Genomic DNA, 15,300 nt, shown 5'->3' with positions numbered 1-15,300 from the left:
TTGTGGATCAAAACAGGAATTCATTTAAATTATTTCTCAGCTAGAGAAAATAAGGCTTTGGCTAGGTCTTCTTCCAGGAATCATAAGTCACTCCAGCAATACATTTTCATCAAAGCAGTCAGCTAGAATCTCCAGACATCATAAAGAAGTTACAGATAAGAGTTTCCTCTCTGTTGGATAACTTTACAGTGGATGAAGGGATAATTGTGTCTTTTCACTCTAAGAACCAAATTTAAATTTCTTGCAGTTAATCTATATGACCTGTGTTTAAAGACAGCCATGGACATATTTGACTGAAAATTTTGGTTAGAATGGCTGTGGAAGAGTTTGACTGGTCAATTCGTAGGTATAACTAGAGTGTTTTATCATTGAATTGAGAGGTTTTTCTCAGGGAACAAATTTCTGAATAAAATATAGCTTGAAGTTGGATTTATTCACCAGGAAAATAACATTGCCTTAACAGCAGCAAAAATAGTTGTTTTAAAACTGGATCATATGATATAGTAATCAAATTTTGCATTTGCCATTAATTTTCTTTCCCTTTTTCCATCCTCCCCTGGTACATTTGAACAGTCTTTGGAAATCTCAAACATTTATATTTTAAATTATTCTTTTGTACAGAAGAGGATTTTAGAAAAATTTAGTTTATAAAGCTTCTACTTCCATTATTTCTCAAATTTGCATTGATGATATTTTTCAACTCTCTCTAAAGCTTTACCACATAGAGTATCTCAGCAGCAGACCTAATTGGAAATAAATGAGCTCACAGTTAAATCTGTTACTGCTTTCATACTCCTTTAGCTGCCAGAATGTTCTATAAACGGCCACTGATAACCAGTTGAGTGGGCTTGCTTCACTGCCCAGTGCATAAATCACTAATGATTCAGCCCTAGGATTCAGGACTCAGTACACAAACACACAAATTATGTCTTGTGGAATTTTCAGAATAGTATTTAATAAAACATTGGTATCACCTGGTTGGGCTTCCCTAGTAGCTTAATTGGTAAAGAATCTGCCTACAATGCAGGAGACCTGGGTTCAATCCCTGGATCCAAAAGATCCCCTGGAGAAGCGAATGGCAACCCACTCCAGTATCCTTGCCTGGAGAACTCCATGGACAGAGGAGCCTGGCAGGCTACAGTCCACGGGGCCGGAAGAACTCAGACACGACTGAGCCACTAAGACACACACATATCACATGGTTAGTCTTTAAAGTAGGTCTTGGTCCTATCCATCACATTAGCATTGAAAACATTTCCATGTATTTTTTCACATCTAAAAATATCATATAGAAGCTACATTTTGGAGGATGGGTGGGTAATTTAACAGATAAGTATAATCTAGGTGTTTTAATGGAAGCTATAAGTACTTCAGTTGAAGGGTAAAAGAACAGACCCTGGCTTTCTGAATCTACCTGCAGCATGAAGTATAACTCTGGCCTCTAGAAGGAAATCACTGCTCTCTGGAACATTAACCCAGGAAGCTGCACTACCTCCCCTTTGACAGCAGATAATAGTATTGTCTAGAATAGTCAGGCAAGATCTTGAAAAGACAAATCTCAAGGACAGGATGAAAATGACAAGAGCTACGTGCTTTCCTGTGCTAAGGCTGCGGCTCGCATCTGTCCTTCATACATGACAAAGATATGAATAAGAAGAAACAATGTAGAGAATAAAGTATGAAGACCTGAAGAAAATCAAATCACAAAGAACTTTCCTTTTCATATAATTTTCCTACAGGGGAATGTGGTGCTTAAATAAAGGAAAAAGAAAAAAAAAGATTAAAAAAACAACTTAAAAACAATTACCTGGAATATCTAGGAGCTTCAGTTTCCCAGCAAGATGGTGAACTATTATAGGTTAAGTGAGACCAAAGTAGGAATTTAACTAAAGAACAAATCAAAACTTGTGTGACAGTGATTCTGAAAGATATTTTGAACTGGCTGGGAAAGCGGTGGCCATGGGCAGTGTTAGTTGCTCAGTCGTGTCCAACTCTTTGCGACCCCATGGACTGTAGCCCACAAGGCTTCTCTGTCCATGGAATTCTCCAGGCAAGAATACTGGAGTGGGTTGCCGTTTCCTACTCAAGGGGATCTTCCCAGCCCAGGGATTGCACTGCAGGCAGATTCTTTACCGTCTGAGCTACTGTGGGCAGGGATGACTGCAATTAGAGGAGAGTGTTGCCAGAGATTTCTTTGAGAGGATAGGTTGCAGTAACCTGCAACAGGTTTGCTTCCCTCCGGCCTCTCCTGGGTGGTACCCGAGAACAATCACTGACTGCTCCTTCTCTATTAGGGATGTGAAGCCTACAGGATTCAGGTTGCTGAATGTCTCCCTCAGGTGAGGAGCTGATAAGTGTGGGATTACATCACATCTGGCATTCATTCCTTCACCTCCTTCTCTCCCAAACCCTAAGGTTGATGAATTATAACGAAGGGAACTGTCTCCTCCCAAGACTCTTCTACTTAAGGGATTAGGGAGTGAGATTCTCAACACAGAAGTCACCTGATACCATTGTGGCAGAGAGAGATGATGAAAAGTGCTTTTACAATGCCTGGAACTCACCTTCAGCCCTCTTTTGTCGCTGTTGTGGGTTTTTACAAACATTTATTTACTTGGCTGCATCGGGTGTTAGTTGCAGCAGGTGGGACCTTTCATTGCAGTGCTCAGACTCTAGCTGCGATGCACAGGCTCAGCAGTTGTCGCGTGCGGGCTTAGCTGCTCCACAGCACGCGAGATCTTAGTTCCTCAGCAGGGGTCGAACCCACGTCCCCTGACTGGCAAGGTGGATGCTTAACCACTGGACCACCAGGGAAGTCTTCCATCCCCTTCGGATTTACCTGGCCTTCCCCTGATATGATAACTACAAGAATAAATAGTATCTGAAGGATAACTTAAGCTCAAAGAACAAAAGAGGGCATGCGCGAAAAGTACAACCACCTCGAAAAGAAAGTAATAAACTAAATGCTACATATCATGCTTCTAAAACCGTGCTTCTAAACCACAGGGGCTCTGTGGCAATGGATAGAACACTGGACTTCTAAAAGTCATGAGCTAGGCATTCGCAGCAACATGGATGGATCTAGAGATTGTCATAATGAGTGAAGTAAGTCAGAGAAAGAGAAATATGATGTTGCTTATATGAAGAATCTAAAAAGAAATGATACGAATGAGCTTATTTACAAAACGGAAACAGGCTCACAGACTTAAAGAATGAATTCATGGTTACCAGTGGGGAAGAGTGGGTAGAAGGGAATGTTTAGGGAGTTTGGGATTGGTACGTACCCACTGCTATATTTAAAATCGATAACCAACAAGGACCTACTGCATAGTTCAGGGAACTCTGATCAATATCATGTAACAACCTAAATGTGAAAAGAATTTGAAAAAGACTAGAAACATGTATATGTATAATGAAATCAGTTTGCTATACACCTGGAACTAACACAACATTGTTAATCACCTATGTTCCAATATAAAATACGAAGCTAAAAAAAATATAAAAGAATAAAATTAATGGGTTAGGAATTTAAAATAAGCATGATTAATATCCTCATATTAGAAATAATGGTCGATGGTAGGGAAATGAAATATAGAAAAGGATCATTAAAAAGAATCAAGAGGAAAAGCAGTAAGAAATCAACTGCTGTAAGTAAAAACGTACATAGTTCTCAAGTTGAGAAGGCGATGGCACCCCACTCCAGTACTCTTGCCTGGAAAATCCCATGGACGGAGGAGCCTGGTGGGCTACAGTCTATGGGGCCGCAAAGAGTCAGACACGACTAAGCCACTTCACTTTCTCAAGTTAAGGGGTATTAGCACATGAAATGGAGAAGAAAATGGCAACCCACTCCAGTGTTCTTGCCTGGAGAATCCCAGGGACTGGGAAGCCTGATGGGCTGCTGTCTATGGAGTCGCACAGATAGGACACGACTGAAGCAACTTAGCAGCAGCAGCAGCACATGAAATGAAGGGGTCAAAATTTGAGCAGAGGAAAATACTGTGGCAAAAATATTACAAAAAACAATGGAAACAAATTCCCCAGAATTAAAGAGTAAAGACTTCAGGCTCAACTGAAAACACAGATAAGAAGCAAATCTAGGAGGATGCTGTGAATAATCAGGGGATGTGAAGGTGACAAATTCCTTGATAGAGTTTGATTATGGCTTTGTATTTTAAGAAAATACCCCCCCCCCAAATGATTATTTCAATCAGAATTTTTAAATCTACACTGTGACGATGGAATGTGGAGAAGTGGCATAGACAGCAAATGACATTCGTCATGAGGGGGCAGAGTGGAAGGTACTAAAATTTAAGAACTTAATAGGAGAAAATAAGCATTGAGTATGTGTCTCAAATGAAGGATATCCACAGTATGTTACATTCAGAATATATAACTTTTAAGCTAACAGAAGAAAATTTCATCTCTACAGTGAAAAACAGAAAAAGATATTTTAAATGAAACGAATGCACTAAAAATTTTTAAAAATAAGATAGTAGGAATAAGTCCTAAATAATCTATGCAAGTCAATTAAAAATCATAAATTAAAAAATGAAGATTCTCAGATTGGGTGAAAACAATAAATTTCAAAACTCTACTGACTATTAAAAAATCCATTTACTACAAAGACATATCAAAAGGGAAAAATTTTAAAAACATATGCAAAAACAAAAATATAAACCAAAAGAAAATTCACAAAAATCTTAACATAGACTAAAATAGAATTTAAGCAGTTGTATCCTAAGACAAAAGAAAGCTAAATATACTGGCTAAAGGAACTATGGGCTTCCTAGGTGGCACAACGGTAAAGAAACTGTCTGCCAATACAGGAGTCTCAAAAGACATGGATTTGGTCCTTGGGTTGGGAAGACCCCCTAGAGTAGTAAATGGCAACCCTCTCCAGTATTCTTGCTTGAAAAATTCATGGACAGATGAGCCTGGCAGGCTACAGTCCACCAGGGTGGCAAAGAGTTGGACACGACTGAGCCTGCGAGCGCACGTGCACAAAGAGGAACCGTGGAAAAAGACGTTGTAGCCGTCATAAATAGGTAACAATCAACAGGATTGCAAAATATTCAACTAACAGGATGACAGGGAGAAACAGACCAACGATTTTAGTCAGCGATCTTCACACATTCCACTTAGCAACTATTAGATCAAACAGGAAGAAATCAAGTATCTGCAAAATATGATCAATAAGTGAGCCTTTAAATATATATAGAATTCTATAGCCATGCAGAGTTTTTGTTTCTAAGCACTCATGGAAAATTCTTTTTTTAATATAAAGATCATTAGTCAATAAAAGAAAGCCTGGATAAATTCCAAGATACCAGTAGCATACAGGATTTGTCCTCTGATAATAATGCAGTAAATGAGGAATTCATAACAAAAGGATGGCCGAAAAAGAATCCTTTCTTTATAAATTGAATATGTTATCAAATACCTTGAGCTAAACAAGGCAATCATAAAGAATATTAAAAAGTAGAATTAGATAATTCGAAATTTATGAGACATTACTAAAGCAGGACATAGAAGGAATGCATAGCTTTAGCCATTTTTGCTAGGAAACAAAAATGTTAAGCATCAAGGAGGCAAACATTCCAATGAGAAACTAAAAAGGAACAATAGAGCAAACAAAATACTAGACACCAAGAAATGATGCAAATTACAGTATAAATCTGTGAAACTGGGAACAGCAACATCAAAATGATGAAAAAAATTAACAAAGTAAAAACTTGTTTCTTTAAAAAGATTTAACCAACCAGCAGAAAAACTTCTGATAATTTTAATAGGAAAATAAGAAGAAAATGCATCATGCTTATCTACAAAGGATAAACTGAAAAAGATGAAATAGCTGCAAACACAACAGATATAAAAATAAAAACATTATAATCTATTATACACTAAAGAATTTAAAAATTTGATGAAATTAGTAACCCCTCCCCAAAAATACCAAACTGTACATGAAGACATTGAGAACTTAAAATCAACCAAAATGTTTTCAATAAATTGAAATGTCAATGCTGTTTTTAAAAAACCCTTCGAATCTTATTTTTTAAAGAGACGTACCAAATTCTTGAGGGCAGTCTAATTCCTCTCTTATATAAGCTGATTTAAAAAAACTGAAAAAGAGTGAACATTATCCAGCTTAATTTTATGAAGCTACAAATAATGTAAATTATAAAAACCGTATGAGAAACATAAGAAAACATAAGTCCACATCATTTATGAACATAGGTATAAAAATTGTAAATAAATCCAACAGAGTATTGAAAATAGTCCAGAATAATCAAGTAGGTTTTATCTCATTTATGCAGGGAGTTTGTAATCAAAAGAAAATCTAGCAACAAAATACACCAGATGAACGTGAGGATAACCATGATTAACTGAAATGTAATGACAGACCCACTGCAGTTAACTGTACTACTATTCTCCTTGCTTTGGCAGAAATTGTAAAGGTTAAATACAAAAAACCTACTGTAAGCATTTTACTTAACAGAGAAACCTGAGATGTGCCCATCTTAAATGATGCTCAACTCAAGAACACTATGAATTCTACTTTTAAAGATAGTATTGGCTATCCTGGACAACATTAATCAAGAAAAAGAAAAAAAAAAGGAAGAAGAAAAGATAGCTAAGAATTAAAGGGAAAAGAGATTCACATGGCTTTATTTGCAGATAAAATATCTAGTAAAACCAATGATATGGATAGTGAACTTACTGAAACAAGTTTATCAAACAGAAGTTCAACTCTAAAAGCAGAATTTCTCTATCCTAATAATGGGCTTCCCTTGTGGCTCAGATGGGAAAGAATTCGCCAGCAACGCCTGCAATCCTAATAATGGGCTTCCCAGGTGGCACTAGTGGTAAAGAAGCCACTTGCCAGTGCTGGAGACAAAAGAGTCACGGGTTTGATCCCTGGGTCAGGAAGACCCTCCAGGAGAAGGAAATGGCAACCCACTCTAGTGTTCTTGCCTGGAGAATACCGTGGACAGAGGAGCCTGGCAGGCTTCAGTCCATAGGGTTACAAAGAGTCAATCACGACTGAAGCAACTTAGCATGTATGCACTATCCTAATAATAACCAACTGGAAAATATAATTTAAAAACCAATATCAAAAAATACTTTAGGGAATCTCGAAGTAAACTTAAGCAAGACTATATAAGATCTCTGTGGAGGAAAAAATAATAAACTCTAACAAAGGACAAATAAAATGACCTGAATAACAGAGAGACTTAATATTATGAAATCAATTCTTCAAAAATTAACTATAAATTCAATGTTATTATATATTGAAATTTCAGTAGGATTTTAAAAGTATACTTGATATTCTAAAATGTTTATAAGGAAATAAATGTCTACCATATAGTTAACTTAATCTTGAAAAGAAAAAGTAAAAAAAATGAGCCTCCTCTGTCAGCCATGAATAAGTATTTATATTGCCAAAATAATAAAAACAAGTGTGCCAACTGAAACAGAACAGAAATCCCAGCGGCATCCCCGTATACAGGTGGAATCTTATACAGTACATGTGATATCGGATTCACAGGGAATAATAAGTTTTTAGCTCATGAGAACCAATTATATAGAGAAAAAACTGCATCAGAGGTGGAACTCTAATTGAATTAAATATTTATATGTCCAGAAAAAATTATAAAAGTAATGGAAAAAATGGAGAAGTACATCTTTGTGACTTAAGAGAAAAGAAATGATTTCTGAGACCAAATTTCTGAAGAGGAACCATAAGGAAAAAATTAATTTGATTAATCAGCTGAAAATTTATAATCAAAACAGAACACTATAATAAAGTTCATAGATGACAAATTGAGCTATTTGCAAGAATGAGTTCCCACTTTTCACTTGATGCAGCTGGAAAAGGTCAAATGTTGGCCTAATTGTTGTGGCATGGAAATGGATATATGCATTCTGAAGGGCAAACTGGTATTATTTAATTCTATCAAATGAACCCCTATCTTATGACCCAGCAATTCCAGCTTTGGGTATGTATTCTTCAGAAAATGATAAGCAGGTTCATAAAGAGTCAAACAGAAGGATTTGTACATTTGAAGTATTGTTTGCTTCAGCCAAGAGTTGAAGCAATCAGGATGTCTATCACTGGAGCTGTGGATAGGTAAAATACAATGCAATACACATTAGCAATACCATAAATCAGTGAAAAGTAACACAGAAGATGTATACACAGCAATGTGTATGGTTTCTTCCTCAAAGTATGCAGTGCTGCATTTAAAAAAAAAAAAAAGGTTAGAAAAAAATTATCTAATATAATACAATTTATATACTAAAAATACTGACATGTATAACAAAATAAAGAAGCTTATTTTACAAAAATATGCACAAAAAGATACACATTAAGTCATTATAATGATGGCCTTTGAGGGGCTTCTGGGCTCAGACGGTAAAGAATCTGCCTGCAATGAGGGAAACCCAGGTTTTATCCCTGGGTCAGGAAGATCCCCTGAAGGGCATGGCAACCCACTCCAGTATTCTTTGCTGGAGAATTCCAAGGACAGAGGATCTGGGTGGGCTACAGTCCATGGGGTCACAAAGAGTGGGTCACGACTGAGTGACTCACACTTGAGGGAAGGAGAATTAAGTGGGAACTGGGAGTAAAACGTGAAAAATAGAACAGATAAAACAAGAAGATTGCACACACAGATGCTGCAAGTTCTACAAGGACAGGGATTCTGATCTCTGCTCAACAAACATTTTCCAAATACATGAACGTGACATGAGTTGAGGAATATGATTCTTCTATCTCTCTATATCCAAGTTCCAATTACTTGGTTGAATCATAGGAAAGTAATTTTTTGTAGGTCACAATTGTCAGCAATTTCATACAATTCAATTTAACAGAAAAGGGCAATTGGAGAATAATTAATTAAAGGTTCTTAGGGAATATAAATAGCCACTGTGAAGACTTGTAGGAGAAAACACAAAAGACAAACCAGATTAGATTCCAGTTTTTCATGATTAATTAAAAATCATATATACTGATATACTGATTATTGTCCTTAAATTTAACTACCCTTAAGACCTAAGTCATCAACACCATTTCCTTACAATATCAGTTATCTATTTTACTAAGCGATGTAACCCTTGCAACTTCTATCATGCTTATCTGTTTTTTCATTGACAATATTTAAACGTGCCTTTTAAAAATCTTTCACTGTTGGAAGATTTTCCAAAACTTAAAGTGTAGTTTATGTAAGATAACTTCTGAAAAGTATCAATTACAGCCACTTTTAAATCTCTTGAAATTATAAGAGGCACTTGTGCCTTCTCTTTTTATTAAACCATTTTATTCTGATTAGAATACAAAAATCTGTACATATTTAATGTATACAAGATGATGAGTTTAGAGATACGTATACACCCATGAAACCATCACCGCAATCAAGTTATAAACATATCTATCCCCTCCAAAAGTTTCCCTCCATCCTACCTATTTGTTTAGTGATAAGAACACTTAAAATCTATCCTCTTAGCAAATCTCAGTATTATTAACTATAGGTACTATACTGTAAGTATATAGATCTCTAGGACTTATTTAGCATAACTGAAATTTTATACCCTTAGACTAACACCTCTCCAGCCCCTGGTAACCACCATTCTATTCTTTGCTCCTGTGAGTTTGACTAGTTTAGATTCCTTCTATAAGTGGGATTGTGTGGTATTTGTTCTTTGAAGGCATTTTGTTTGATTTTATAGAAGTAATTGTTCAGAAAACAGAAAAGAGGAAGTGGGAGGAAACTGAAAGTAAGCACGTATGTATTTCCTCTTACCTGTGATTTGGACAATTAATTTTGTAAAATCAGAAACTCCTTAAAATTTATCAAATATACTCTTATTAGGCTTAATTTTTGACTGAGCTAAGCTGAATTACCTCTTAAAACTAAACTTTTTGGAGGTTATTATTAAATTCTTCCCTGAAAACTTTCTCATCATGCTTTATATCAGGGCTCACTATGTCAGGCATCCTTGAGAGAGGTGTTTTTTACTCAACAAATATTCCATATTGAATGGCAAAATGAAATAGGCACTATGCTTCCTAAAAATAAAGCAAAAGGCATAAGGGCAAAACTATATTTTCCTTTGTTGCATTGACTACATTTTTCTTAAGTAGAAAGTCAACTCAAGAAAAACAGACCATAGCTGAAAACTAGCTTTATAATGGGTCAAGGAACTGACTAAAATGATAAATTGAGGGGAAAAAAAAAAAAAAAAAAAGATGTAGCCTTTGTGATCTCGAGTGAAGCTGTTTCTAGGTGATTTTTGAACTACATTTATTAAATGAAAATCTCTGCTTGCAGCAATAAAATGATACAATCTTTGTTCCATGGGAGTTGATAATCATAAAGGTCAAAAAAAGGCAACCCAACTCACTTTATTTATCTTCAGTATACTTTGTGGGAAATAACTGCTTCGATGGAAATTTTACCTTGACAGTGAAGCGTTTTTTCTTTGGTGGATTCCAAACCATGCCAGTTGAATGAATGAATGCATGCAGAGGAGTTAAGGATGTCACCAGTACATATGCTTTAAGAATTACAGATAAGTCTTTGGCTCTCAAGAGTGTTTCTTGTGGTGCAAGGGCTGTAGTTTGATTCCTAAAAAATACAAAACAAAATTAAAGCTCCATAATTTGGAGTGAGTATGTAATTTGTAAATTACCTCAGCACTTTGTACACCCTATCTTTCACTCCTTGAGCCCCAGCCTTCAGTATATGGGCTTCCCTAAACAAAGGCTAAAATAATACCAAAAATAAGGTTTAAAGATCTCAAAAAATGTTAACATTAGTCACATCTGGTACCATCCCAACAAAAGAGGTACATATAAAAGTTTAGGAAACCCCTGAAATCTTCTTGTTCTGCCCTTATCTACCTTAGCTCTATCTTTTCCTCTACAAGATATTGTTTCTCAGTAGTGGACAGATAATGAAAAGTATGCCAAAATACTTTCCCCACTAATTTGATTCTACTTCTGGTGGCTCAGACGGTAACGTGTCTGCCTACAATGTGGGAGACCCAGGTTCGATCCCTGGGTTGGGAAGATCCTCTGGAGACGGAAATGGCACCCCACTCTAGTACTCTTGCCTGGAAAATCCCATGGACGGAGGAGTCAAGTAGGCTACAGTCTATGGGGTCGCAAAGAGTCGGACACGACTGAGCGACTAAACTTTCACTTTTCACTTTCATAATGCACAGGTGGCGCTAGTGGTAAAGAACCTGCCTGCTAATGCAGGAGACATAAGAGACGAGGGTTCGATCCCTGGGTTGGGAAGATCCCCTGGAGAAGTGAATGGCAACCCACTCCAGTATTCTTGCCTGGAGAATCCCCATGGGCAGAGGAGCCTGGCAGGCTACAGTCCATGAGGTTGCAAAGAGTTGGGCATGACTGAAGCGTCTGAGCATTCATGCCAGCAATAATCTACACCACATGATCATTAAGGGTTAATTTAAGGGATGAAGTTTCAGGAAACACTTCAGTCTAAAAAAGGAAAAAAAAAAAAAAAAAACCCACCACTGGTTGAATATTTTGTGATGAAGCAAATAGACTTTCATCATGTGTGTATGTGTGTATGTGTGTTTAGTCTCTCAGTCTGTCCTACTCTTTGCAATTTGACTCTATGGACTATAGCCTGCCAGGCTCTTCTGTCCATGCAATTCTCCAGGCAAGAATACTGCAGTGAGTTGCTGTTGCCTTCTCTAGGGGATCTATCTGACCAGGGGATCGAACTTGCGACTCCCGCATTACAGGCAGATTCTTTACCGTCTGAGTCACCATGGAAGCCCACGTCCATCATAAATGGTACCAAAATGTATGTATGTGTGTGTGTGTGTGAATCGATCAGTCATGTCTGACTCTTTGCGACCCCATGGACTGTAGCCCACCAGGCTCCTCTGTCCATGGAATTCTCCAGGCAAGAATACTGGAGTGGATTGCCATTTCCTTCTCCAACCAAAATGTATAGCTATTTTCTCTTCTGCAGCCTATTTCTGTATTTCAATTATCTAAGTTCGGTCAATGAAAAGAGAGTGTTATTTCATCTTTTGAAGTCTACATAAGCAGAAATACATATGATTCTTCAAATACTAGCTAAAAATTATAAAATGACATGAGGCAAACTGTTTATGCCTTGGATAAGATTATTAAAATCTCTTAGTTTTTCACTGTAATTTATCTACATGACAAAATCATTTCCCTGGAAGCAACTTAAGTAAATTGGTACCCTACAGTTGTTTTCTTAGAGCCCTAAAACAATAACTAGAAAAAAATCATTCAGCCATACTCAAAGACTAAGGCATGTTATTTGAATATAAAATGGAAGTTAAAATTTTATAGTTTCACACTGTCAAGATTTTAAATTCAATTTCCATTAATGTAACTTTCTAGATAAGAGTCCTGTTTACCCGAATGTTTATTTTATGGCAAGAGAGGTTTGAATTAGTCTAGAAGAAAGACGGTGGCATTCTTTATTAAGAAGAGATAGTTGAAAATTTATGTAACAGAACCTAAAATTTCAAACATGTAAAACCCCTAGATGTGTCTAGTGCTTTTTTTCTTATTGACTATCTTCTAAAATGCATGCCTGGTGTAACAATTCAAGATGATTAGCTTACAGCTGTTCACGTCTCCAGTCCCCTGGTTTCCACATCTGCGACTTCAGTGTTTTTAAAAGGTGACTTGAAGTCCTCAGCTTTAATTGTATACTCTGATTCAGACACACAGAAGGGCTCACCAGAAGTCGCAATTCTGGAAAGATTCAAAAGAGCAAAAGACAGTCATTTTATTGTTTCCTTTTGGAGTGACTTCCAAAATAGAGTCTTGCTGTGTTAACCTCCTGGGTCCAAGGGAAACAGGCAGCAAAATTTCTCTCCCTTCTGAATCAAGGTTGGATCCATCAAGCATGAAGGCATGTTTAGACAGGCCTTTGCTTAGTGGTATGTTCTCTTACCATATACTAGTAAAACAATTGTAATAACACTTAAATTTTCTTGCTCAGGAGGGGAAATAGATATAATGTCTCCCTCTCCATCCCCAGGAGGGTCTATCTTCTGTACGGCTAAGAGATGCACTCTTGAATCAGGGAATGGTGGTGTAGGAACTGACTTCGGTTTGTGATGAGAATACTACATAGACAACTTGAGTTGACTTCCTGACAATGCAGTCCTTCAAAAACAGAGTTTGTCATGCTTCTTGACCTTGATAACCTCAAGAAGTGTTTCATTATTTTGTAGAATATTATTTGTGCTTAGTTGCTCGGTTGTGTCCGACTCTTTGAGACCTCATGAACTATATAGCCCACCAGGCTCCTCTCCTCTGTCCATGGGATTTTCCAGACAAGAATACTGGAATGGGTTGCCATTTCCTTCTCCAAGAATATTATTTAGTGAGTTTTTTAAGTGTATAAAAGTAAAAACCAACAATGATGACTTATTTATGAACACATATTGATAGAAGGTAATTCTGTATATCCATATCAGCATATACAGAATTACCTTATACTTCTTAATGGTTTGGGTGTTCCATTTAATGAATATATTTAATTTAACCATTCCCTTATTGCTGTGTATTTAGATTATTTTTGTAATTTTTTTTTTCTTCTATTTCAAAAATACCATAATGAACACTCTTAACATCTAATCTGGTGTACTTTTACAAGTTTATCTAGGGATGAATTCAAATCTATATGTGTAATTGTTGGGTCAATGGGTAAATGCATTGTAAATTTGATCAACATTACTCAATTGCCTTCTAAAAAGGTTGCCCCAATTTCACTCTCTCCAACAGCATATTAAAAGTTGTTGTTTCCTTACTGCCAGGTCACAGAGCTTTATTTTTAAATTATACAATTTATCTAGCTCCCCAAATAGAATAAAGCCTTTAAATCATTTCGCCCCTCATGCATGTTTCATCAATACTAACACAGTCTAATTTAAAATACTTCATGCTCTTAAGTAAAAGTCAGCAGAAGTCAAGCTGTTCAATGTATTCCCATATCTCATTATTTAGCACAGTGTGATCTTTCTCAAAAAATGATAGCCTGTTTGTAAGAGTTCCTTATTAATGAAGTTCTAATATATCATAATAAAGGAAATATTCAAATTGCTTGTTTCTGGAGGTGACAAATGAAGAGCCATTAAGGTAATTTCTTTCCCTGAGCATCACAACTACAAGAGAGTTTAAGCATTAATACAGTCCTTTACCTTTGCAGTAAGAAAATAGGTGTTCTTACCCCCGACCCTCAACCCCCCGCAACTAAATAGACATGGGTGGTTCAGTGGTAGAATTCTCGCCTGCTATGCAGGAGGCCAGGGTTCAATTTCCGGCCCATGCAGCTACAGGGGGCCCTTGGGCTTCCCAGGTGGCTCAGATGGTAAAGAATCTGCCTGCAAAGTAGGAGGCCTGGGTTTGATCCCTAGGTCAGGAAGTTGTCCCCCAGAGAAGGAAATGGCAACCCACTCCAGTATTCTTGCCTGGCGAATTCCATGGGCAGAGAAGCCTGGCGGGCTACAGTCCAGGTTGCAAAGAGCTGGACACGACTAAGTGACTAACACCTTCACTTTCCCTTTTACCTTTGCTACCAGGAAGCACAGCATAAGTTTGAAGTCCAAGCAGAGGTGACTTTGAAAAACCTAAACATATTAAGTGTTTCACCAAGGTAGGAGCTCAATGGTTTGAAGAAGTAGTCAGCAAATATGTCAAAAGAATACATGATTTCATGTCATCTTAGTTCAAGTGGAGAAGCCTAAACATGTAGTTGAAGAAATCCAATGTAGGAACTGCCAAGAATATGTCAAATTTCCAAATCAGCCCCTGAAACTGTGATTGAGTAATCAAATTGAATATTGACTAAAGTAAATTTTTCCTTTTGTGATATATATATATGTATATATGTGTGTATATATATATATATATATATATATATATATGACATTCCATTATATCATTCCAGGTTTGGAGGTTACTTTGAACAATTCTAAAACAAAAATCAAACAAAAATCCCCATAACTATAATTAGACCTCCCCCGACACCTAAAATTATTTCATTTCCCATGATTACAGCTAAAAATTAAAAATAAGTTCCATCAATATCTTTTAAAACTGCAACTACATTTTATCAAGCTTTAATAAATATGTGTGGAAGCTTTAAGTATCCTAAGTTTTTGTTTAACAGAGTCAAAAATTTGTTGGTAGTCACTATAACCTATAATGTTATGGCATGTGTGCTAAGTGGCTTCATGTCTGACTCTTTATGACCCCCATGGACCGTAAAC

At 36.7% G+C, this 15,300-nt stretch overlaps 1 protein-coding gene across 5 annotated transcripts in view; it reads right to left on the bottom strand.

Annotated features, from left to right (window-relative positions):
• CPED1 (cadherin like and PC-esterase domain containing 1) overlaps positions 1-15,300 on the bottom strand; it is a 328,745-nt gene that overhangs the window by 195,807 nt on the left and 117,638 nt on the right. For all 5 annotated transcript variants that reach the window (XR_009736016.1, XM_061414531.1, XM_061414532.1 and 2 more), the window contains 2 exons: positions 12,643-12,775; positions 10,460-10,628 (listed from right to left, as the gene is read on the bottom strand). Coding sequence is in view for 4 of the 5 variants with exons in the window: in XM_061414531.1 (XP_061270515.1) it covers positions 10,460-10,628; positions 12,643-12,775 (302 nt within the window). In the remaining variant the exon portion in view is untranslated. The remainder of the gene's footprint in view (positions 1-10,459; positions 10,629-12,642; positions 12,776-15,300) is intronic.

The sequence above is a fragment of the Bos javanicus genome, chromosome 4 (assembly GCF_032452875.1).
Source record: "Bos javanicus breed banteng chromosome 4, ARS-OSU_banteng_1.0, whole genome shotgun sequence".
NCBI lineage: Eukaryota > Metazoa > Chordata > Mammalia > Artiodactyla > Bovidae > Bos > Bos javanicus.
The sequence above is the reverse complement of the archived record's forward strand: the minus strand, read 5'-3'. Positions and strand labels throughout refer to the sequence as shown.